Source organism: Lagenorhynchus albirostris, chromosome 11 (assembly GCF_949774975.1).
Source record: "Lagenorhynchus albirostris chromosome 11, mLagAlb1.1, whole genome shotgun sequence".
Taxonomy (NCBI): domain Eukaryota; kingdom Metazoa; phylum Chordata; class Mammalia; order Artiodactyla; family Delphinidae; genus Lagenorhynchus; species Lagenorhynchus albirostris.
The window spans coordinates 15,571,972-15,598,253 of record NC_083105.1 but is presented as its reverse complement, the minus strand read 5'-3'; the positions used below and the strand labels follow the sequence as shown (position 1 = coordinate 15,598,253).

Here is a 26,282-nt window from a genome sequence, read left to right as displayed (position 1 = left end):
TGATGACTCTCTAATTTATACCTCCTGCCTGGATCTCTGTCCTTAACTCCAGATATATCCAACTACCTATCTGCTATCTCTACCTGGATGTGTAATAAACATTTCAAACTTAACCAAGTTCAAAAGAGAACTCAAATCACCCTCTCAATGGCTTCTTCAACTGACCACTTAGCAAAGAGCAGTTCCATCCTTCTAGTTTCTCAAGTCAAATTTTGAAATCATTCCTAATTCCTTCTCTTTCTCTCACACCATATATCCAATCTGTCAATAAATTCTGTGAATCCTGCCTTCAAAATATACTCAGCACTTGACCACTTGCCACCACGTCCACCACCACCACTATGGTCCAAGTCATTATCATATCTCACCTGGATGAATGCAATGGACTCCTAACTGGTCTTACTGCTTTTTGTCCACCTCCATCCCACAATTTGAGTCTGTTCTCAGAACCGCAGCCAGAGAAGTTTTTTAAAAACTTACGTCAAATCACATCACTTCTCTGCTCATAATCCTACAATTATTCCCACTTTGCTGTGAGTAAAAGCCCAAATTGTGACAACTGCCTATAAAGCTCTACTCAATCTGGCCCTATTACATCTCTGACCTCATCTACTACTTTTCCTCTCACTTATTCTGCTCCAGCCATATTGGTTTCTTCTGTTGTTCCTTCCAAAGGTTAAGCATATTTCCAACTCAGGTTCTTTTCTCTTACTGTTTCTTCTCCCTGGAATGCTTTTCCCTAGATATCTGTAATCCATTACTTGCTTCATCATCTTGCTCAACTGTGACTTTCTCTGAGTTTTTCCCTATCACCATATTTTAAACTGCTACTCCAACCCGGACCCCTTGTATTTTTCATCCCTTTTATCTCTATTTCTGCAAATCCTTTATCGCCACTAAATACTATATGCTTTCTGGGACATGTGCTTGAAAAGCACAAGAAGTTCTATCTGTTTCATTCACTACCGTATCCCTAGTGTTTAAAGCAGTGCCTGGTATACAGTAGGTGATCAATAATCTGTTGAAAGAACGGTTTCATTTCCACCAGGGGGCCTAACAATCCTCTAGCCTGGCATTTCAGGAAAAGATCATAAAGCTTCTCTAAGATTTCTTCCAGTGCTCTGAATCCTAGAAGGATTATACATTGCCTAGAAAGAAAAACTGTGCTTGTCTAGTCAACCACAAGGAGGAGTGGAGAGGGAGAGCCGAGCAAAGAGAAATGTTTCCCTTGCTTTGCCTGTGGCAACCTCATGGTGGAAGAAAACCGGATTTGGAGGCGACTCTACTGAATGATTTTCTCCATACTATGAGTTAACTAGACACACACAAACGTAAACATTAAAAACCGCAATCCCTTCAAACGCCACAAAGAGGCCAAGGAAATCAACCCACGGGCCACTGAGAACTGGACGGGTGTTTCTTTAACTCCAGCACTAAGCACTCCATAAATCCACGGGAAGAGTTCCCATTAGTGCAGAGCCACGGAACTCACACCTTAAGGCCAAGGTGTTCCAGGCTGCCAGCACAGCACTCTCTGTCCAGAGGACTATTAAATCCGTTCTATTTAATACTTAAAGCACCTGCAGTAATTAAAACGGCATAGGCAAGCCGGTGCCAGGTCTAAATTCTCAGGTCTGGCCGATCGCATGTGAAGTCTTGATTCAGCAAACAGCGAAACCAATTTCCCACGGGATTTTGACTCACCGCCACCTGTTGATGCCAACATTGGAGGAGCCGGCGAACCAGGGGTCGAGGATGTAGACGCAGCGGATGGTGTCGGCGCCCTGAATACACTCCTTCAGGGCAGGATTGTCGTGAAGCCGAAGCCCCTTTCGGAACCAGTGCACAGCATTCACCCCCATCCCGGGGACGCGGCGGGTGGCGGGGAGCCGCCGAGCTCCTCCGCGGAGAAATTCAGGGCAGGGGCGTCCGGCTCATAACCGACACCTCCGGTCGCAGGAGAATCGCCGCACCCAAGGAGTGAGGAAAGGGCGGCAGAGGGGAGGGAAGGAAAAAATGAGTCCGAGGAGGGGACGGGAGAGGGAGAGGGCGCTGGCGGCGCAGCTGGAAGATGAATGGAGGTTGCCCAGTCAGCGGAGTCCGGGTATGACGCCTTTAGGAGCCGGCACCCGCCGCCACCTCCTGGACGAGACGCATAACTTCGAGGGCCCCGGACCGGCGGAGGGTGAGCAAGTTCAACAAAATCGAGCCGACACGACGGCCCGAGCGGGCGCGGGCAGCCCCAGGAGGTTCGTCACGGAAACCTAGCCCCACCGAGGCGGCCCCCGAGGAGCAGACGGCCCGCCTGAGGCGAGCCGCCGACAGGAATGAGAGAATTTAGCCACTGTCGGCCACGCTGCCTCTCGGCCCAGGAAAGAGGAGTGAGGACGGAGCACGGAGGCGGTGGTCGAGGCCGCTGGACGGTTGCCGGCCGGTGACCGGTCCCGAGGCTGGCCGGGTGACTCCGCCGCCACCGCCGCGTCAGCGGCCTCGGCCCCGCCCTCGGCTCCTCATTGGAGGGGGCACTCCCCACGTGACCACCGGCACCTCACGTTTCTGAAGTGTGTTTACTACAGCGGCTCTGGGGAATCTGCTTGCACTTCAGTCGCTTCTACGGGGCGACAACTGCTCCATCTCAAAACCGTCTATCCTTGCCCAGACGCTAGACATTCTCCCTCTGCCCCTTTTCTCGGCTGACTGGTTGGTGTTGCCTGGAAGCGCCCACTGTGAGCAGAGGCCCCATGTGAGGGAAGGCTTACCCCCGCCCTCGAGGGCCGTGAACGTCCACCATTGGCTGAGGTTCGCCGAAACCCGGATGAGCACGGGTATGCGGGGAGCTCGCGAGCGCGCGCTCTGCTCTGGAAGGCGCGCTTGCGCTCTCGCTGCGTTCCAGTGGGAAGGAGGGCGGGGCCGGGGGGTTGGAGCGCGCTCCGGGATTCCTCCCGCGGGGTTCACGGAGCCCTGGAGACAGCTTGGTGTCTTCCAGGAGTCGGCGGGGCAGCCGGGAGGGGAGTGAGGGCAGGATGGGTTGGAAAGAGCAAAGTAGGAGGCTCCGCGTAGACTTGGAGCCCAAACCATGTGCTTCCATCCAGCTTTAGCTGGAGACCCCAGCTCTACTTTGGAGTGTGTAGAGCTGGCGCCCTTCTTCTTGCGGCCCTCGCGGCATGGCACCCTTGCACGTGCTCTGGGGAAGAGGAGTAGCTGGCGGGTGCCAGGCATCCGTGGAATTCCTTAATATCGTCAACATGTCAGCCCTAGTTTCTTACACTTAGTGTGGTTTGCAGGGCTCTTCGTAATAGGGTCTTTGCATACCTTCCTGGGGACAATGAACTTAAGGCCATGCCATTCCTTAGACATGCAGTGACCTTATATTCATTCAACAATCACTTACTGAATGAAACTGGCACTGTTCGAAGTGCTGCAGATACAAGGGAGAAAGAGACAAATATCTCAGCCCTCACAGAGTTCACAATCTGTCTCTTAACCTTTATATGTTCTATTTTTCCCTCTGTAAAATGCTCTTCTTTAGAATCTGCTGCTCACTACAACCACCTTTGAGGTGGTTGTTATAGATTGAGTTGTGTACCTCTAAAATTCATATAAGCCCTAGTACCTGTGAATGTGACCTTATTTGGAAATAAGGTCTTTGCAGATGAGGTCATTAGGGGACCAAATCCAATGACTGGTATCTTAAAAAGTGGGAAATTTGGATGCAACACAGACCCACACACAGAGAGAAGGCCATGTGAAGATTGGAGTTATACTGCCACAAACCGAAGACCTACTCGAAGCTAGGAGAGTGGCCTGGAACAGATCCTTCCCTAGTGCCTTCAAAGGGAGAATGGCCCTGCCAACACTTTGATTTCAGACTTCCGGCCTCCATAACTGTGAGATGATAAATTCCTGTTGTTCTAAGCCACTCATTTTGTGGTACATCACTACAGCAGCTCTAGCAAACTAATACAGCTGTAATGTAAATTTAGTCCTCCAGTGAGCCAATATGTCTGGATAGATTTCCCTAACCCTGCTTTTGTTGCCGTAGGGAGGGCATAGCATCTTCTTTTTAGTTTCTTAACATTTAAAATTATATAGTATATGAAAACCTGTTGTTCACTATGAAGTATTAAACAGTTATTTTTATCAGTGGGGATGAGCCTCGGTTAATTACCACACCCAGGGTCCCATCACTTTTGCAGAGGATGTGGCAAACAGAGCTGTGCACTCATTTGGATTGCCTCATACTCCAGGGCCTATTGTACTTGTAAAAATACAGTGTTTCTAGTTCATATTTCATTTTAGGCAGTTTGAAAGTAAGCGGATTCTGGGACTTAACCTGGTGGTCCAGTGGTTAAGACTCCGTGCTCCCAATGCAGGGGGCCTGGATTCAATTCCTGGTCAGGGAACTAGATCCTGCATGCCACAACTAAGAGCTCGCATGCTGCAACTAAAAAAGATCCCACATGCCACAACTAAAGATCCTGCATGCCGCAACTGAGACCCAGCACAGACAAATAAATAAATAAATATTAAAACAAAAACAAACGAAAAAAAGTAAGCAGATTTTGTCTAGAGACGTAAGAATTATTTTAAGCATCTAAGTGTAACAGTGGGAGGTAGAGAGAGAATATTGATTTGTGTGGAGTTGCCTTATGTTTGCCAGTTGTCCATTCAATAGATGTTTTTTTTTTTTAACAGACGGCTGTATGTAGGTGGGTGTATAACTTTCATTTACACATGAAAGTACTAACTTATTATGAAAATGTCAGTACTGTCAACTGTGCATTCCTCAATGAGTAAAGGTTTTTTATGACATGTAGGTTGTTCTTTAATATATTTTTGTAAGCATTTAATAAAAGCTATGACTTATTGATTACCAACTATATGCCAGGCACTTTATATAGGTTATTATTAACCCTCAGAATAATCTTATAAGGCAGCTTATTATTTGTGCCTTTGCAGATGAAGACGCTAAAGCTCAGAAATACAAATACGTAGTAAAACCAGATGAAAAACCAAGACTGTTTCTGAGCCCAAAGCTCTTTCCTTATCACATACCATCACTGACACCACCACTCCCTTTCTTTTTCAGAGTGAGTGTATATGTATGAAGAAGGAAAGAAGGGATGGGGAGCATTGCTGGGAATCTCTTGTGAAATTCTGGTTGGCTCCAACATCCTGGTGGTAGAAAGAGTATGGGACTAAGAGGAAGACACTGGGTTATATCTGAGCTCGCCGCTAATTAGTTAATGATCTTGAGCTAGTTGTCTAGGCTTTCCTGGCTTGCTTAATTCATATGTAAAATGGGGGGATTGAACTAGATTTCTAAGTTTGCTATACTATTTTAAAATTCTAGGATTCTATAAGCACAGCCCTGTCATGGGCTCAAAAATATCTATGAAGAGTCCTATTAAACGTTCTTTTAACTGCCCACAGTGTTAGAAAAATCAGTATCTCTTTGATTTCATAAGCACCCTTGATAAAACTGTGTCAGCCTCTAAATTGCAAGGCTGTGTTCTCCCTTGACCCTGTCTTGTAGAGGTGATTTTGGGCGTGTGTTATCAACACACAAATAATGAAGGAGTAGACAGTGTGATCAGCTCCCTCAGTCTTGATGTGATGTGAATATTAGGCTAATAGTCCCTGGCTGAGTGACCACCCCCAGCACTGGAGTCTTTGGGGGGATTGAATTTAAATGTGTTAAGGGATCTTTTTTTAAATTGAAGTAACATTGGTTTATAACATTACATGAGTTTCACGTGTATAATGTTATATTTTGACTTCTGTATATACTACAGTGTGCTCACCACCAAAAGTTTAGTTTCCATCCATCACCATACAGTTGACCCCCTTTACCCATTTTGCCTTCCCCCCAGGACCGTCATTATTTTAATGTCATTCTCATATGAATATAAAATGAACACATGTCAAAGATTTCACTAAACTTGTTAATTAATGAGGGAACCAGTACGATGTTACAATGAAATAAAAGGAGATTCCAAAGAGCAGTTATACATGTAGGCCATCAGGAATGCTAAAAGTAAATTTGCTTAATATATACAAAACACTTCTACAGAGTCATTGGGGGGAGGGAAATCAATTTCACTTTCACAGGAAAAATCCATTTACATGTCCGTAGTTAACATTCCTTTGCATTGCATCGTTTATCTACAATTTACAGAGCTGTAAAATAGTTTAAAGATAATGACAGGCAGAGAATAACTTGAAGGGTGTCCCAGACAAGAGACCTAGTGATCTTTTTTGCCCATTTCAAAGTCATTCATAATTTTTGTCACCTCCTGGAAGAGGTCTCCCCTGTCAGCCCATTCTAAAAAGAACCCTTTCTTAGTTTCTATTATAGTCCCCTGTTTACTTTCATCATAGCACCGATTGTTATCTGTATTTTTTTGGTTGTTTACTTATTTATTGTCAGGCAATCTATGCCTGCCCCAATCCCATATGCAAACTCCAGGAGGGCAGATATTTTGGTCTATCATGTTCCTCATTATACCCTTAGCATATGCCACAGTGCCCAGTACCCAACAGACTCTCAATCAATGTTCTTCTACAGACCGTGATAACACCCAGTTGATCACATGAACGCCGTACATCATCCACATGTCAGTTATCAACTTATTGCCTCTCAGCTCCAAATTCACCTTTTGTGCTTCCTCTGTGTTAATGGAACTAAACTCTGTAAGGATTTCTCCTTCACCACTGGCACCATGTTAAACATTGCCAGTAGAGGGTGCTGGAGGGAAACTGAAAGAGGAAGGGGCTTCTCTTCCTGGTTCTGGTATGCTTGGTTTCTTTGTTGTTCCACTGATGCCGCAGGCACTTGGGGGAGGAACATACATCAGGCTCTTAGGCTCTCTGGCTCTCCGTATCCACAGGTTCCACATCCACAGATTCAACCAACTGCAGATCAAAAATATTTAAAAAAAAAAAAAAGATTCCAGAGCTTCCCTGGTGGCGCAGTGGTTGAGAGTCCGCCTGCCGATGCAAGGGACACGGGTTCGTGCCCCGGTCCGGGAAGATCCCACATGCCGCGGAGCGGCTGGGTCCGTGAGCCATGGCCGCTGAGCCTGCGTGTCCGGAGCCTGTGCTCCGCAACGGGAGAGGCCACAACAGTGAGAGGCCCGCGTACCGCAAAAAAAAAAAGATTCCAGAAAGTTTCAAAAAGCTAAACTTGAATTTGCTGTGCACAGGCAACTATTTACATATAATTTACACTGTATTTATTTCTATTTACACAGCATTTACTTTGAATTGTAAGTAATTTAGAGCTGGTTTAAAGTATACAGGAGGATGTGTGTGGGTTATATGCAAATACTGCACCATTTTATAGAAGGGACTCGAGCATCTGCAGATTTTGGTATCCTGGCAGGGGGCAAATGGGAAATGAGTGCCGTATGAGAAAGATAATTATCTATCTTTTCTAAAATAAGAAGATAATATCTCACCTACCCTTTTTGGATTAACTCCAGATTCCTAGATAAGCTTAGAGTGATCTGAGAGTAGAAGAGACTTGCCAACTTTCCATCTGAAATCTGGAGGCTGACCCCTCACGGAAGTCCCATTACCACTTTACTGTGACCCAGCCCAAAAGCCCATGAGGGATGCTATTGGGCAGAGAGGGCCTGGGGAGCCCTGCCAAGCAACCTGCTGGCTAAGAGAACAGCTGGAGTTTTCTAGACATCCCCTCTTCCTTAGAGGGCTTCCTTAGAGTTAGCTGAAAGACAAAACCAGTTAACCAAGGGGTTTTGCCAAAGGGTACAGCATGTGCAAAATGTCACAAGATATTGTGACCAAGGACTAGATGGGGATGTGGGCATCTCAACAGACGTCATCCTGGAGAGATAACGACATCTGAGGACCAGACAGGATGAGACATTCAGCAGATGTCAGTGTTGGCAAGTAAGGAATGACAGATCAACACTCCTTTGCACTGTCCTTTAAATATCTGGGAACTTAAATGCTACCCTAAAGAGAAGCAGAGAAAAGGAGATTTTTTTTTTAAATTGATTGATTTTAAACTTGGGATGACAGGAAAATCCTGAATTGACCAAGAAAATCTGGAATTGACCAGACCAGTTTTCAACCAGTGAGCAGACTGAGACCTTAAGATAGAAACTACGCTTAGCTATAGAAAAATAAAGACAGTTACTTTTGGACCATGATTTGTGGACTGAAAAAATGTTATACTTGCTACAAAATCCAGCCAATTATTATAGAAACTCCAAAGACCTTACACAAGCTATCTGGACGTGGAATCTGGTCTGCATCCCTATTCCTCTCACTCTCCCACTTACTCTCTCCTTGCTGTTCCTCAAGCAGGCCAAGAATGCCTCAAGGACTTTGTACTTGCTGTTTGCCTGGAATGTTGTGACCCAAGATATTCTCATAAATCCTTCCTCATTTCCTTCAGGTGTCTATCCCAGTGTCACTTCCTTGGGGTGGCCTTTCCTGTCTACTGTAACTATACTTATCATTCTAAAATCCCCCCACCCACATTTATGTTTCTTCTCATACTCATCGGTATATGAATTATATATTTATCTATTTGGTTACATGTCCATATTAGTCAGCTTGGTCTGCTACAACAAAATACCATAGACTGGTGACTTAAACAATATATTTTCTCACAATTCTAGAGGCTGGAAGTCCAAGATCAAGGTGCTAGCATGGTCGGGTTCTGGTGACAGCCCTCCTCCTGGTTTGCAGACTACCTTCTGTTGTATCCTCACATGGCAGGGAGAGAGAGAGGGAGATGGAAAGATGGGGAGAGAGAACTATCTGGTGTCTCTTCTTATAAGGACACTAATCCTATTGGTTCAGGGCCCTATACTTATGACCTTATTTAACCTTAAATACTTCCAGGAAGACCCTACCCCCACCTCCAAATACAGACACTTTGGGGGTCAGGGCTTCAACTTACGAATTTTGGGGGGACACATTTCAGTCCACTCTATAGAGTAAGCCCCATGCTGTGGGCTGGAATGTTTGTGTGTGTCTCCCCCCTCCCTGCCCCCAAATTCATATGTTGAAATCCTAATCCCCCTCATGAATGGGATTAGTGATTTATAAAGGAGGCTCCCAGGAGCTCCCTAACCCCTTCCACCACCTGAGGGCACAGTGAAAAGTCGGCAGTCTGCAAGTGGGAAGAGGGCCTTCCCCCAGAGCCTGTGTTGGCACCCTGATCTTGGACTTCCAGTCTCTAGAACTGTGAGGGATAAATTTTTGATGTTTATAACCTATCTAGTCTGTGGTATTTTGTTATAGCAACCCAAAGGAAGTAAGACACCCCACAGTATTTATAGAGTGAATGAATGGATAAATACCCTAAATAATATTAATAATATCCAAGATCAATTCAGTCCTTAATATGTGCCAGACACAGAACTACTATAGTAGGCACTGTGCTAAGAGCCTTAGGTATGTGATTTAATTTTCACAACAGCCGTATAAAGTAGATATCACTGTTCCCATTTTACAGATGAGAAAACTGGGGCCCAAAGTTAAGGCTTCATAACTTGCCCTCAAAAGTGGAAAAGGCGGGAAGCAAACCCAAGTTCTCCCAACTCCAGAGGCTGTGGGTTGCCCAGCATACTCTCCTGCTCTCACTGCCCTGGCATTTAGGTGCTTTTATATAGATGCAGGACAAGGACTATCAGAGTATGGGGAGAAGGCTGAGTATTTCTGGTTAAGATGAATCTGGGTAGGGTTTTTGTAGAAAGTAGCATTTGCACGGGGGAAAAAAAATTAAAGAAATGAATAAAGGATTCCAAAGGAGTAGATAATTGTGCAATATAAAGCAATATATTTATTTAAAATAAGACACTGATGAAAAAAATTTCATGTGCTATAAGACACTGATGAAAGAAATTAAAGATGATACAAACAGATGGAGAGATATACCATGCTCTTGGATTGGAACAAATCAACATTGTGAAAATGACTATACTACCCAAAGCAATCTACAGATTCAGTGCAATCCCTATCAAATTACCAATAGCAGAACTAGAACAAAAAATTTCACAATTTGTATGGAAATGCAAAAGACCCCGAAGAGCCAAAGCAATCTTGAGAAAGAAAAACGGAGCTGGAAGAATCAGGCTCCCTGACTTCAAACTATACTACAAAGCTACAGTAATGAAGACAGTATGGTACTGGCACAAAAACAGAAATATAGATCAGAGGAACAGGATAGAAAGCCCAGAGATAAACCCACACACATATGGTCACCTTATTTTTGATAAAGGAGGCAAGAAGATACAATGGAGAAAAGACAGCCTCCTCGATAAGTGGTGCTGGGAAAACTGGACAGCCACATGAAAGAATGAAATTAGAACACTCCCTAACACCATACACAAAAATAAACTCCAAATGGATTAAAGACCTAAATGTAAGGCCAAACACTATAAAGCTCTTAGAGGAAGACATAGGCAGAACACTCTATGATATAAATCACAGCAAGATCCTTTTTGACCCACCTCCTAGAGAAATGGAAATAAAAACAAAAATAAACAAATGGGACCTAATGAAACTTAAAAGCTTTTGCACAATAAACAAGACGAAAAGACAATCCTCAGAATGGGAGAAAATATTTACAAAGGATTAATCTCCAAAATTTACAAGCAGCTCATGCAGCTCAATATCAAAAAAACAAACAACCCAATCCAAAAATGGGCAGAAGACCTAAGTAGACATTTCTCCAAAGAAGATATACAGGTTGCCAACAAACACATGAAAGGATGCTCAACATCACTAATCATTAGAGAAATGCAAATCAAAACTACAATGAGGTATCACCTCACACCAGTCAGAATGGCCATCATCAAAAAATCTACAAACAATAAACACTGGAGAGGGTGTGGAGAAAAGGGAACCCTCTTGCCCTGTTGGTGGGAATGTAAATTGATACAGCCACTATGGAGAACAGTATGGAGGTTCCTTAAAAAACTCCAAATAGAACTACCATATGACCCAGCAATCCCACTACTGGGCGTATACCCTGAGAAAACCATAATTCAAAAAGAGTCATGCACCAATGTTCACTGCAGCTCTATTTACAATAGCCAGGAGATAGAAGCAACCGAAGTGTCCATCAACAGATGAGTGGATAAAGAAGATGTGGCACATATATACAATGAAATATTACTCAGCCATAAAAAGAAATGAAATAGAGTTATTTGTAGTGAGGTGGATGGACCTAGAGTCTGTCATACAGAGTGAAGTAAGTCAGAAAGAAAACCAAATACCGTATGCTAACACATATATATGGAATCTAAAAAAAAAAATGGTTTTGAAGAACCTAGGGGCAGGACAAGAATAAAGACGCAGATGTAGAGAATGAAGTCGAGGACATGGAGGGGGGAAGGGTATGCTGGAACAAAGTGAGAGAGTGGCATGGACTTATATATACTACCAAACGTAAAACAGATAGCTAGTGGGAAGCAGCCGCATAGCACAAGGAGATCAGCTCGATGCTTTGCGACCACCTAGAGGGGTGGGATAGGGAGGCTGGGAGGGAGACACAAGAGGGAAGAGATATGGGGATACATGTATATGTATCGCTGATTCACTGTATTATAAAACAGGAACTAACACACAGTTGTAAAGCAATTATACTCCAATAAAGATGTTATAAATAAATAAATACAGTGTTCATGTGGTAAAGTAAGTGTATAGAGGAAAAACAGTTGTCAAGTATAAATTGAAAACCTAGTGAACAGTGACAGAAACCTGGAGGGTACTTGCTATAACTGCAACATCAGCATAGGAGGGCAGAGATGGAAAGAAAGGGCAGAAAGATCGCACTGAATTGTGCTGCATATTACTCAGAGCTATCAATGTGCTTTTAAAGGACCCATCTCCACAATTCTTTAGCATTTGTTGAAGAATAATCCAGCCACTCCTGGGGTTGCTGTGTTGAGATGGTAGCATTTAGAGAAGGATCAGGGTAGAAAAGTGGATTTAGGAGTTGCTTCATAAGTTAATCAAGGCCAAAAAAGTTCTGGTATGAACTCTCTAAAGAAAATACTCATAAATGACAAGTGTTATGAACTCAAGGCAAAAGAGGGAAGAGCAAGTCTTTTGTCCTTAAAGCTAGATTTTTAAGTAAGAATAGTTAGCAGACAAGATTGAGGCAAGTGAGAAGAGGCAAGGTGTGGGAACAGGCATTACCCAACCTGGAACTTCCCTGACCCCAACCTCTCAGAATTACTGGAAAGCAAATTTGCCTGGGGCAACCACCTGGTGATGCCAGCTGGTGGCTAGTGCAAGAACTACAGGCAGTTCTACAAGAATCCATATGTATGTTCAGAAAAATCTCCATTCTGCAAAGAAGCACAGTTAAAACAACGTCTTACGGAAAATATTTGGTTGAGCCAGACCACTTAAAACGTATGCAACTTAATAACCACAGCACTAACAACGACAGAAAAACCCCGATCCTAATAAAAATACAATTAAAAGACAAGTTTAACCCCTATAAAGAAATAAGTAATTAGGGACTTCCCTGATGGTCCAGTGGGTAGGACTCTGTGCTCCCAATGCAGAGGGCCCGGGTTCCATTCTTGGTCAGGGAACTAGGTCCTGCATGCATGCCACAACTAAGAGCCCGCATGCTGCAACTAAAGATCCTGCATGATGCAGCGAAGATGCCGAGTGCCGCACCTAAGACCCGGCACAGCCACAATAAATAAATAAATATTAAAAAATGAAATGAGTAATTAAATATTGGGCTTTACTTTTAAAAAAATGAAGCTAGCTTGATGTAAAGGGTATAAGAACAGGTTGAATACACACAACTATATATAAAATAGATAACTAATAAGGACCAACTGTATAGCACAGGGAACTCTATACAATAGTCTGTAATGACAAGTATGGGAAAAGAATCTAAAAAAGTGTGGATATATGTATATGTATAACTTAGTCACTTTGCTGTACAGCAGAAACTAACAACATTGTAAATCAACACTGTACTCCAATAAAAATTAAAAAAAATAAAGAACAGGTTGAGGCTATCGATTTATGAAGACAAGAATTCAATATACAAAAATGAGGTAGAATTCCACCTCTTAGACTGAGGATGTGGCTAAATCAAGGCAAGAGAAAAATATGGGATGAATCATCAGTATTCTATACAGTACTGTATTTCTCTGTGGCTTGCGTGTGCATCTATGTTGCCATTCGTCTGTTGTTACTTAGTGGAACAAAGTGGAGAAATTTTCGTGGAAGAAAACATTAACCTACTGGGTAAAATTTCATATGAGTCAACACAACTTTTGCCTATCACTGACATCATTTCTCTATTAGACAATCACATATAGGCTAATTTGCATGTCAGAAACACTTGTAGTGGAAGAGCTTGTAAGTCACTTTCCCTTCCCCAACAGTCAAGGAGAGCTTCACCTACTGAGCATTCTCCCCACCAATCAATCCCCCACACTCCGCTCCCATGCTCACATTTCCTCCAGTATTCGAAACTTAATTCCACCTCAGGCAAGCTCTTTATCACGCTTATTTAGCTGCTATGAATCTCAGACCACACAGCCACGTGTACAGAAAAATGATTTTCTACAAATCAGCTTGATTTCTCATGTCATGCTTCTACTCTGCCAAGTTAACAGGAAATTTATCACAGTCATTCTTGGAGCTTTCATATCTCTTCCTGGGAGTCATGGCAAGGTTATGTGGCCTCATGCAGGACCCACATTTTGGGGGTCCTCAGTCTACTGTCCATACTGGCCTCTGCAGAGATGGCTATTGTCGCTCTCATGTGGTTCTTTCAGATCTGGGTGCTGTCTACCAATTTTTGTGCTTCACTTACAGAATGATGGTTTGTTTTTTGCTGCTGGAATCTCCCCCAACCCCGGCCAGGCAGCCACTTCCCTAGGTTACCACTCCATCCCTCTGAGGCCTTGCCACCTCCTTGGGGCACTGTCACCAAGAGGCATGTAGGATCCCTGCTTCTCCTCCACTGCTAGGGACATCTCTTCTTTTTTAAAAGAAATTTATTTATTTATTTTTGACTGTGTTGGGTCTTCATTGCTGTGCATGGGGCTCTTTTCTAGTTGTGGTGAGCAGGCCTCTCACTGCAGTATCCTCTTTTGTTGCAGAGCATGGGCTCTAGGCACGCAGGCTTCAGTAGTTGTGGCACGTGGCCTCAGTAGTTGTGGCTCGTGGGCTCTAGAGCGCAGGCTCAGTAGTTGTGGCACACGGGCTTAACTGCTCTGCGGCATGTGGGATCCTCCCAGACCAGATTTCGAACCCGTGTCCCCTGCGTTGGCAGGTGGATTCTTAACCACTGCGCCACCAGGGAAGCCCGGACGTCTCTTCTTAGACCCTGGTAATCTGAATCCCTCTTCTTGCTTCTCTGAGATAACTTTATTCTCCCTTTACACCCTAATCTCCCTCTTATCAGTTAAGAATCTTATAGTTGTAAGCAACAGAAAATACAGTTCAAACTGGCTTAAAAGCAAACATATTGGCTCAAATGACTGAAAATCTAGATGTAGGCATGGTTTCAGGTTGGGATTTGGTCAGTCAAAAAAATTGATTGAAGTAGATTTCTATGTTCCTGGTCCTGTTAGAACTAGTGATATAGGGGTGAGCAAGTGTTTTCTTTGCCCCTAGTCAAGCTGACACATGGTACAGAGACAGCTGTTCGTCCCAAGCCCTGCTCAAATTTCATACTTGTGAGTAAATTAATGATTACAGCTGTTTTAAGCCACTAAGTTTTGGAGCAATGAAGTATCATCAGATTAAAAATTAAAGTTGAATAAATATGGAAACGACTGTTAGGGGACACAAGAGGATCTTCTGGGGTGCTGGGAATGTTCTGTTTGATCTGGAGCTGGTTACGTGAACACTCAAGCCGTACACCGACTCGGGCACTTTTCTGTATGTTATACTTCAGTGTAAAGTTTCTCGCTACATATGTCAAATTTGAAATCTTCAGAAATCGTTTTTTCATACTATTCCATTTTTCCTTTATTATTTTTATATTTAATACATTAAGTACAACATATTTAGTTCATACAGACTTCTATAACATATACTAGGTATAAAGCATAATATAATAAGTAATCCTAAACCTACCATACAACCCATCACTAATAACCTGCATCTAACTATGCATCCTTCTGCTATCCACGCCCTCTGTGAAATCTTTAGAAATCTTTAACTCCTCATTAAACCCGTTTTTCTCAAATGCTAAATTTCAAGATACATTATTTTCTTCAATTTTAGAGATTAGAGTTCCAATTCGAATTCAAAGCTGCATTATAAATAATTTTTGTGGAACAATTAGTTATATGCCCGATATGTGCTAGGCACTGAGAATAAAACTAAACACAAACACAGCCCTTGCCCTGGTGGAGCCCTGTGGGGCGGACCACATTGAAAAGGTATCACAACCCAGATGTGGGTCCTTCCCAACAGGAAGTTCATTAGAATGTGGAAGCTTATAAAGAAAGGAGTTAACCCAAGTGAAATTGAAACTAAGACCTGAAGATTAAAGGTGAGGGGAGGAGAGGGAGCTGGGCAGAAGAAATGACAAGGGTAAAGGTTCTGCAGTGAGACAAAGCAGAAGTGAAAGCATGCTGAAAAGTGGAGAGGGCAAGGCAGGGAATGGTAGAAAAGGAGGCTAGGGGCATAAAGAGATAAAGCAGGCCAGCAAAGACCACATTTCAAGAACGAATTTTCTGGTGGAAAAAATTTATCAGTGGTTATCAGTGGCTTTCAGACCTGCCTGCAAAGAAGTTCTAGGGAACAAAATCTACATTCAGGGGTTCCCCTTGGGATAACAGGATGTCAGAAATAACCTCCATACAGCAGTGAGATGGGACCCTACCAATTCCCCCGCTACCACCACCACCTCAAGGGGTGAGAGGTTATAGCAAATCGAGGACAGGGTTTGGAAGTGGAGAGGTCAGGAATCACTGTACAGGGGTTCTGTGCCTTGGGCCATTGTTACTCGTGATTCCTTTCTTTCCCAGGCACGCACTTCTTAATGTCCAGCTAGCTTCTTTCCTCTCCCATCACACACAGGTGGCCATGGTCTTCCCTTCCCTAGAGCATGCTCTCTCCCCTTCCCCATTCCTTCTTTAAACAGAATGTAGTCTCAAAGTGTTCCCGGGACTCAGTCTTTCCTTGAATTAAATACACATCATTGTTAGCAAACTCAAGTTCAGCTGCTCTCCTCTCAAAAGCCAATAATCCAGGGACAAGTGTCAATAGAAAGGAAAGGTGCTTTAGTCAGAAAAACCGGCAATCTGCAGAGAAGGTGGTCTCTCATATCCAGAGACCAAATCTGAAGATTCTGCTCAGCCATGACAATTTTTTTTTTTTTTGGTGGTATGGTACGCGGGCCTCTCACTGTTGTGGCCTCTCCCGTTGCGGAGCACAGGCTCCGGACGCGCAGGCTCAGCGGCCGTGGCTCACGGGCCTAGCTGCTCCGCAGCATGTGGGATCTTCCCGGACCGGGGCACGAACCCGTGTCCCCTGCATCGGCAGGCGGACTCTCAACCACTGCGCCACCAGGGAAGCCCTAGCCATAACAATTTTTAAAGGGAAAAGGGGGAAACAATCTCAGTTAACCATTAAGGTAGGAGATCAGATTCTTCACCGTTTTTCCATTGAGTGTAGACCTGCTGACTTCTTCTGATCTCCCTTTGGATGCTGTCTTGCCCGTGTGGTCTGCCTGCAGATTCTCTAAGGGGAAGCTACAGGTAGAGTCAGTCATTCTTTAACTACTTAATTCTTCACTCTTATCTCCTTTTTTTTAAAAAAAATATGTATTTATTTATTTATCTTAACTCCTTTTAATCCAGGAAAGGAATCAACAGGTTAGGCAAGGCGTTGTGTACATTCAGTAAAGGAAAAATCTGGAGTTAGGTTAAATGCTGCCTAGTGATCTCATCTTTATGATTAAGGTCTGAGGAAAACAGATGAACAAATAGAAAACGGGCGAAAGAACTGCTTACATCATCCATAAGACTTAGAGACTGAACAGATAGTAGACGAAGACAAAAATTTGAAAATAATGCTCAGTTCAATCAAGCAGTAAAAAGACTAGTTGAATCCACTTAAAGAGGTGAGGTAACATGAGGGATGGGGTGGGTTGCAGACTCAAAGAATTAGACAATGGTGTAATTTATACTCCTAATGTGGGTTCAACAAAACCAACCATTTCCCTTGGAAAGATTTGGATTTAAAGTCCCCAGTTGGAATAAGTGACTAACTTTTAAAAAGGCGAGCGCATCTATTTTTGGTGCTAGAAAAATAACCCTGGAATTTGGATCCTGCCTTGGGCCAGAAATCTCTGGCAAGAAATCAATGCAACTTGCTTAGGATGGGAACATCAACTCATTTTGAGATGCTATAACAGTTCCCTTAGCTGTAGTGTGTTCATGTATTTTAGCCATGGGAAGATTTAGAATTAAATATAGACAAGCAAGAGACCAAATCCACAGTATTAACACTTTTGTATTAAATTTAAGAACAACAATCTGTATATTTGGTATTCACAGTATTTATAATGTTTGAAATAATTGGGTGTAGGAGAATGGCTGAGAGATTAGCCTCCCGATTCCAACTTGAAATGTGTAATGGGGTAACTGACTTTAGATTTGTAATTTATCACTGAAAGATGTAAGAGGATTTTATGGTTTGCAAGCAGTATAGTATTGGAATGTTTAAGAGACTTGTTATATTTACAAATTTAATTTAGTCTGTAAGTACTGAGAATGTTTTGCTTGTCAGGAGAGGTGATAAACATACTTTAAAAAAAGAAAATTGAAAATGTTAAATTTATTAATGCAGTTTAAAGCGTTTAGGGAAAATTTAATTAAACTAAGCTTGTAAACATAACTGGTTGAAGGAAGTTTAGTTTGTTCAACTTGAGAACATTAATCAAAGCCCCCTTATTAAAATGTACTAGACTTATTAATAGAATAATGAGATTTGTATGTTGAATTTAAAGGCTTAAGGAATATGGCTTTAAATTTTATCATTTAAAAAATTGAATATAAGTTTAAAAATCATTTTTTCTTTACATATCACCAACCTTCCACCTCTCCTCCATGGACCTCAAGCTAAAAGAGCAGTCTTCATTTTTTCCCTATGAGTCCTTACTATTCAAAAGATTGATGAAAAGGAAAAAAGAGAGCTGTGATGAAATCCCAAGGAGAAGAAAACTGGGAGAGTGGAGAGGGAAGGAGAGCTTCTGAGACCATTAGGCCAATTTAGCTGGATCAGCTTTTCCTACGGTGCTATTTATGTATAAAAAACACGTGTGTTGTATCTTTCTGTGCCCAGGGCTCCCTTACGTAATGTAACAGTATTGTTTCCAACAATTTTCAGTTCAAATGTAATTGATTTCTGCTACAATATGAATGAAACAGGCTTAGGGAACTAGCCTGGAAACTATTTGACAAAATTGTTTTGATTGGAAGGGAATTCCATAACATTTTAGAACTATTAAAACGCGAAACATTTGTAACTTTGAGGTCAAATATTGACTCACAGATGAGAGAAAAATGCAAGAATATCCAGGCGGAGTATTTTGAATTGGCTACAAATGACTTTCTCTGAAAGCTAATGTTGCATCCTTTTGTATATGGCACACTTTTAGAGCCTGTGAGAGCGAGTGTATGTTAGTGTTGCTGCTCTCACTAGAGCTTTTAAAGGACTATAGCTAATTTAAGTGTTGGCAAGGTGATATTGTAAAGTATTAATTAAAGTGTTCTCTCTCCTCAACCCCTATGAAAAAAATCCAATCCTGAATTGGCTTCTGGAACAATACAGACATTAGGTTAAAAACAAAGGAAATCTAAATAAACGTTGGACTTAGTTGATAATAATGTATCAATACTGTAACAAATACACCCAATTAATGTAAGATGCTAATAATAGGGGAAACTGGGTATGTCTGTGGAGGCATACAAGAACTCTTGTACCATCTGCTCATTTTTTTCCTGTAAATCTAAAATTGTTCTAATAGTAATGTCTATAAGTTAAAAAAAAAGAAAGAAATCAGGAGACTGATAACACATAGAAGGCAGGATTGGGTTGAAACTGGGCCAGGACACATGAAGAGACTTCTGAGGTAGGCAGCAAAGTCCTATTTCTTAACTTGGTTAGTTGTTACATAGATGCTCACCTTATAATAACTCATTAAGTTATACATTTTTTCTGTGTGGTTTTCAGTTTCTGTGGTCTCATTTTTTTTCTTATAATATAAAAGCCAAAAACAAATAAACCAACAATGAGCTTCACCTGTTCTTTTTTACCTGTGTTGTTGTTTTTAATGTGGCTACTAGAAAATTTTAAATTACATATGTGACGCACATAATATTTTTATTGGAGAGCTCTGCCGTTAAAGCTTCCAGTGTCAGAATATGTTACATTTTGCCTTTGTGTGAACCTTTCATGCAAGATGCTTGTCAGGCTCTAAAAGGGCAGAGAGAAGGGACCTCGCTGAAATTACGGTGACTGGTCACATGATTTTTTGTGCCAACTTGCCTGGAACGTAGATCATTGACAAAACCAAGCCCCTGTGCCCGAGGCACAGTGAGTCCAGAAATGTCAGTTTGGAGCAGAGAAAGTTTTATTGCAGAGCCGAGCAAGGAGAATGGGTGACCTGTGCTCAAAAGACCCAAACTCCCAGATGGTTTTCAGGGAAGACTTTTTAAAGGCAATATTTGGCATGACAGCTGCAGGGTGTATGACTTTCTTCTGATTGGTTGATGATGAGGTAACAGGGTGGTGTTCTAGGAATCTCAATCATCAACCTTCTGGTTCCAACCAGGCTGGGGTCTCAGCATGTAGTTACCATCTTCCACCTGGGTGGGGGCTTTAATTCCTGCAGAAGATATGTATCAGATTGGTAGGTATTGGGTTGGCCAAAAAGTTCATTTGGAAAAACCCGAACAAACTTTTTGGCCAACACAGTATATCCCTTGAGGAGGAGCTGGGACTCGGTGTTATCACTGAACTATTGTTTCTTGACTGCTTTTCCTTTTGTTCCTGGATTCCCTCACTTCCCTTAAGGTCATTACTGAGACCTGTTCAAGGGCAAGCATTGTGGCCAGGCTTAGATCACAAAATGGCTTAGGCAAAAATGGCTTCTCTTATGTCAGGAAAGCCACGCCTATTTCTCTTTCTCTGGAGACCCCCTACCCTATCTGCTAACAATGGTGAGGATACTAGTTTTTGAGGCCACAAATGAAAGCTCTGTGCACCATCTGAAGATGCTCTGTATTCTCTGAAGCAAACATAAAATTATTGCCATCGTTTCCATATTTTATTCTTAATATTTCTGCACATACTTGCTGTCTCACACCATCACTGGAGAAAATAAAATTGTTCTTAAGTCTTGGGTCCATAAATGTGGCAATGGACCAAATTAATTGGCTTCTAAGATAACACAATTCCCTGCATTTCCATCTGCAATTTGGCTTTTGTGGCATGCACACCAATTTTAGCATCTTCCCTGGCTTATTTACAGATAAAAAACACTTGCTCTCTTAAGAAACATTGCTTTGGCTATTTCTTTGGCAGTTTCTGTCATATGAACTACTTTCTCTGCAGGCAACCACTGGTGGTTTCTAAGCCCTGTTATATTGGTATTTTAATCTGCAAAGTACTGCATTAAAGAAGTCTTTCTTTCATTCAAGCAGCCTTTTAAGAATGTAATTGCTGCTATTTCATCTTGTTTGAACATCTTGTATAAGTACACGACAAGGCAACTCCAGAATCCTTTGTCTGCCTTGTGGTTTGTCTTTGCTTGAAGGAAAATGATGAAAGTGGCCTGTTATCTTTCTGTTTACAGTCAGTAATTCTGCTTCATTAGGCTGCATGCTAATTACGTTCAGAAAACACAACCGAAGATTCATGGCCTAAATGGAATTAAATAACTAAAACCCAAAGGCAGTTTTAGAAGTATTTTATTTAATGTTATGAATCTTAGAACACTAGACAGTTCTACAAAGATTAGAATTATGATATAATCTAATCTCCATTATTCTGCCTTGTTATTTTAAAGTTTTATAAAGCTTGTTGATTCAAAAAAGATGATAGTCTTCCTAAAATTTTCTAGTTAATGATCTCTCTATATTAGAAGTGTCTTAGTTTTTTTCCGTAACATACAGAGCTTTCAAAATCCTCATTAATTATTGTAACATTTTACTCTACAAACTAAAAATATACATTTAGACTTCAACTGAGTGATAGGAATTAAAAATCCAAAGCACACAAATTTTTTTTTTGCTCTGAGTTACATTAAAATGCTTACTTATATTTGAAAGTACGTATTCAGATATTAATAATGACTCTGAACGATAAGTCTTATTCTATTACTGACATTGTTAAGCTGAGTAGCTTTATTGGTTTGCTTTGCAGTCACTTGCAAATTGATCATATGCAAGTTCAGGAGGCTAGAAATGACATTAAAGTTGGCATTCTGCTACTCAGAATGCCAGAAAGCTTTTGACCTTCCAAAGATCAAAGCCAATGCCAAAACCAGATTTTGGCCAAATATTGTGGCTGAAGTCAAACTTTGATACAACCCTCATTCCTAGGAAAAGTACAGGCCTGTAGGCAGGCAGCAAAGGGTAGCTACCATAGACAGCTACAATAGAAAGAAGTAATTTTTTGCTCAAATTGGTATATAACAGAATATATTAATATAATTAATACAAAATATATTAATATAATTAATACAGAATATATTATATAATTAACATAGAATATATTAATATAATTAATATAGCATATATTATATAATTAATATAGAATGTATTGATATAATTAATATAGAATACATTAATATAATTAATATAGAATATATTAATATAATTAATAGAGAATTAGGCCAGGAGTCAGATTTGATGATCAGGGCTATAGAACATTCTTGTCAATTAAGGGGAAGTTTAGATTAGACCCACCCTTTATGAAAAGTCTGCTAAATATCATACCTATTGTATGTATTTTCTACATGCAGCCCAGATGTCTGCTAGTTTGATGGGCCCTGCTAGTTAGTAGTTATACCACAACCTGCCCCCACTCTCATCAGTGACCCCAGTTATTTCCAGAAGACACCCAAAGGTGTGACTGTCATCTTCCTTCTGTTTGTTTGTACCTTGTGTCCGTGGACATTGTCGATACAGCTGCTGGGAAAAGACCCACACCCAGCAGGGGGGTGCCCAGGACTTTGCCAAGGGCACTGCCTCTGGGTTCACTCAGATTCCAGCTGAATGGTGTTTGCCAAAGGTTTGGGCAGTGGTGGATGTGGTTTCCTCCAAAAGCCACTTTCCTTATGTTGAAAGCCCCTCAAATCCCCCTTGAACTCTAAACTTTCAGTCTCTTTAGAGATTGAAAACTAGTCACTATTCTATCACCTTTCAACTTCCTGTTTTTTTTCCCCATTACTCAGCCCTTCTCCTAGAAACATCCGCCCACCTTCTTCCAGTTTAAAAAAAAGAAAAAAATGCCTCCAAATGTTGACAGAGACAAATCAATGCTAGTGTGTATAGAGGATAGGGGGCTGAGAATAGGATATTATTTCTAGCCGTTCCCAAGTTTGGATGTTGTTCTGGTTTTCTGTTGCTGCATAACAAGTTGCCACAAGTTTGGTGGCTTCAAATCCCCATTTTATTATCTCACAATTCCATAGGTCAAAAGTCCAGGTAAGCTCCACTGGGCTCTCTCCTTAGGGTTTCACAGATTTTCTCTTCTGTTACTATCTGGAGAAAACTCTGCTTTTAAAGTGCTCATGAGACCCACCCAGATAATCTCCTTTTGGGGAAATGATATCTCATCATAATCCCAGGTTTCATCCCTACTCGAAAGGGATGGGATTATGCAAGAGTGAGGGTCATTGGGGGCCATTCTTAGAATGGTGCCTACCACATAGGCATCAGAATTATCACTTTGATCAGAATCAAATTTACAGATTCTCGGCCATCCCTCTTCTTCTCTGAGATTCTGGTTTAGCAGAGCTGAGCAGAACTCCGGAATCTGTATGTTTCACAGATTTCCAATGTGATTCTGAGGCAGTCTTTTCTGGGAGAGAGTTGGGATATCAATAAGTAGCCCCCAAGGGTCTGCTATATGTATACCATCTTTTATCCTCACAATAGCTCTGTCATATAAGTCTTGTGTTTCTTCCATTTTAGAGGAGAGGAAACTGGAATACAAAGAGTCTAAGTAACTTGCCCAACACCTCAGAGTAAATGAAGAGCTCAGGAAGTATGGTTTACACAACTGCATGGTTCATCATTCTTTTAGAAATGGATTGATAACCCTAGAGTCTTCTGAGAGCCAGGTAGGTAGACTTAAATTTAGAATAACCTGGACTAGGAATCCCAAAGTAAGGGAACTAGTAAATGTACTCAGTACTTGTCAAATTTAACTTCTGGGCCACTCAGGGAGACCACTCTAGGTAGGTAATAATGATGCAGATGGGAGTGAAGATAGAGAAAAAGGAGCAAATTTGAAAAGTATGGAAATGTGGGACCCTCTTCTCTCACCAAAGACAGCCCTTCAGAGCCAGGTGAGGGATCATGGGAATTAGGAAGTGGTGATTAGACATGGAGCCTACTGTGCCAGGTTAATGGATGAGGGCTTTGTAATGTAACCCAGTATCTTTATCATAATAAGATCAAAGTAAGGCTGAGATGGGGGGTGAGAGGCAGTGGTGGGAGGTGGGGTGAATGTCATACACAGATCGGATGCAAGCCACTAAGGGGATTTACTGTTGCCTTCTCAATGGGTCTGATTAACTTTGGGACAAAGGTCAGTTTATATTTTTCCTCTCCATTCTACCCTTTGGTTCCAGAAGCTTCTCCCAGATAACTGCATGGCTTATTTTCTCATTTCGTTCACGTCCCTGCTGAAGATGGGGAGAAAAAATTACTGCTGAAAACCAGAAGGTTTGAAAAATAAACCCAAGTTGCTCTTTGTTCTAGTTTTTTGGGAAACGAGGAAAATGGAATTAAATCTGTTTTCATTTTTTTTTTAAGTTTCTTTCTGTTTTAAAAAATTAATTTATTTATTTGACTGCACCAGGTCTTAGTTGTGGCATGCAGGATCTTTAGTTGCACCCGGGATCTTTTAGTTGAGGCACGTGGGATCTAGTTCCCTGATGCGGGATCAAACCCAGGCCCCCTGCATTGGGAGCGTGGAGTCTTAGCCACTGGACTACCAGGGAAGTCCTGTTTTCAAATTTTAAACTTTTATTATTTCTGCTATTGCACACTCATCATTCACTATATTCCGTGCATTTTTTTTTAATTTATTTTTTATTTTTGGGCCTTCCCTACTGACTCATGCTAGGCTTAAAGAATAACAATACCATGAACACCCATGAATTCAATATCTTGTTTAACAAAGGACTATTACCAGTGCCTTTGTAGCCAAGCCCACCCTGTGTGCCTCCTTGCTCTCATCCCTCTGTCTTACCAGGCATAACCGCAATCCTGAATTTTATGCCTGTTATTCTCTTATTTTTCTTTATGATTTTATCACATATCAATCTTTAATCGATATATTGTTTAGTTTTCTGTATTTTTGAACTTCATGTATGTGGAATTACATGGAGTCTAGTCTTCTGTGACTTGTTTTTTTGCTCACCTTGTGCTTTTGAAATGCAACCAACTTCATATTCATACCTAGTATTCCATTTAAAGAACAAGCCACAATCTATCCATTCTCTTATCAATTGGTTTGGGTAAATTTCATGTTTTTTACTGTTGCAAACATTGCTGCTATAAACATTTTGCCTCCTGATATTTATATTCAAGAGTTCTTTAGCAAATACAACTGGAAGTGGAATTGCTGGATCATAAGTTATGTGCATCTTTGACATTATTAATTAATGTCAAATTGTTTTCCAAATAGGTTGTATCTACTTCTACTTCCATTAGAAGAGTACAAGAGTATCCCTTGTTCCTCATCTGCAATCAAATTTGATATTATGAGGATTTAAATTTTTTGCCAATCTGGTGGATGTAAAATATCTCATTTTAGCTTTGTTTGTTTGTTTGTTTTGCGGTACGCGGGCCTCTCACAGTTGTGGTCTCTCCCGTTGCGGAGCACAGGCTCCGGACGCGCAGGCTCAGCAGCCATGGCTCACGGGCCCAGCCGCTCCGCGGCACGAGGGATCCTCCCGGACCAGGGCACGAACCCACTCCCCCTGCATCGGCAGGCGGACTCTCAACCACTTCTCCACCAGGGAAACCCCTCATTTTAGCTTTGATTTGCAGTTTCCTGGATAATAATGAAGGTGAGAATCTTTTCATATATTTCTTTCCATTGGCTATGCTTTTTCCTCTCTGAAGTCCCTATTCGAGTCTTTTGCCCATTTAAAAATTGTGTTGTCTCTGCCTTACTGATGTTTTGGAATTCTTCATATAGAGTCTGTTTCAGGATTGTTTATTCAGCTTCACTGGTCAGTTAGTTTCAATTACTATATAATAGGGCAAGTATTCCTACTTTGTTCTTCTTTTTCACGTTTTCATATAATAGGATTAGCTTACTAGTTTTCACATACGCACACGCGCACTCTTACATATTTTATATCTTTCTCCATTTATATGGTCTTGTTGAAAGGTAAACTGAGGCATATTAAATTAAAATTTTTGAAATTTACTTGAGCAAATATAGGTTTGAATGGAGCACCATTAAACCAAACGTGGTTAGAATCTGCACTCTGCTAATAGGAGTTAGGGGAAAAGACTTTTATAGAGAAGAGGTGGAAGCAAAGCAAGGAAATTACTGGCTATAGCTTAAGTGTTTGCATTATTTTGGAAAGGCTAGTTAGCTGTTTGTGATTGGTTGTCGTTAGGTTTCAATTTCTTAGCCTTGAGGCATTACAGGCTTAGGTTCTGGTTTGCTTACAGAGGCTACTAAGGCACTAATGTCGCCTTTGTCTGATGTCCTCCTTGTTTAAGTCTTCCTTAATATTATTTAATTTAATTTAATATTAGATGTATATTTTCTCTATAGAGGTCTTACATGTCTTTTATTAGATTTATTTCTAACTAAGTTTGTTGTTGTTATTATATATCCTCTTTGTTACTTATATATACAAATGCAATTTTCTATTGTATACTGATTTTGTAGCCAGAAATTTTGCTAACTCTTTTATTAATTTTTAAACTTTAATATCTTTACTTCTTTTTCTGCCTTAATTTGCTTCTTTGTTCAGTTGACTATAAACTTCTTTATATGTTTATTTTATGTTTAATTTCTTATCTTGCTCTAGGAAGTTGTGC

The 26,282-nt window shown here is 41.3% G+C and overlaps 1 protein-coding gene across 4 annotated transcripts in view; it reads right to left on the bottom strand.

Annotated features, from left to right (window-relative positions):
* CRY1 (cryptochrome circadian regulator 1) overlaps positions 1-2,471 on the bottom strand; it is a 102,384-nt gene extending 99,913 nt beyond the window's left edge. Inside the window, exon 1 of one of the 4 annotated variants that reach the window (XM_060166866.1) lies at positions 1,705-2,471. In XM_060166866.1, the coding sequence (XP_060022849.1) occupies positions 1,705-1,862 (158 nt within the window). In that variant the 5' untranslated portion in view covers positions 1,863-2,471. The remainder of the gene's footprint in view (positions 1-1,704) is intronic. The other 3 variants (XM_060166863.1, XM_060166864.1, XM_060166865.1) reach the window with 3 other exon arrangements.
* Positions 2,472-26,282: the final 23,811 nt, after the last annotated feature.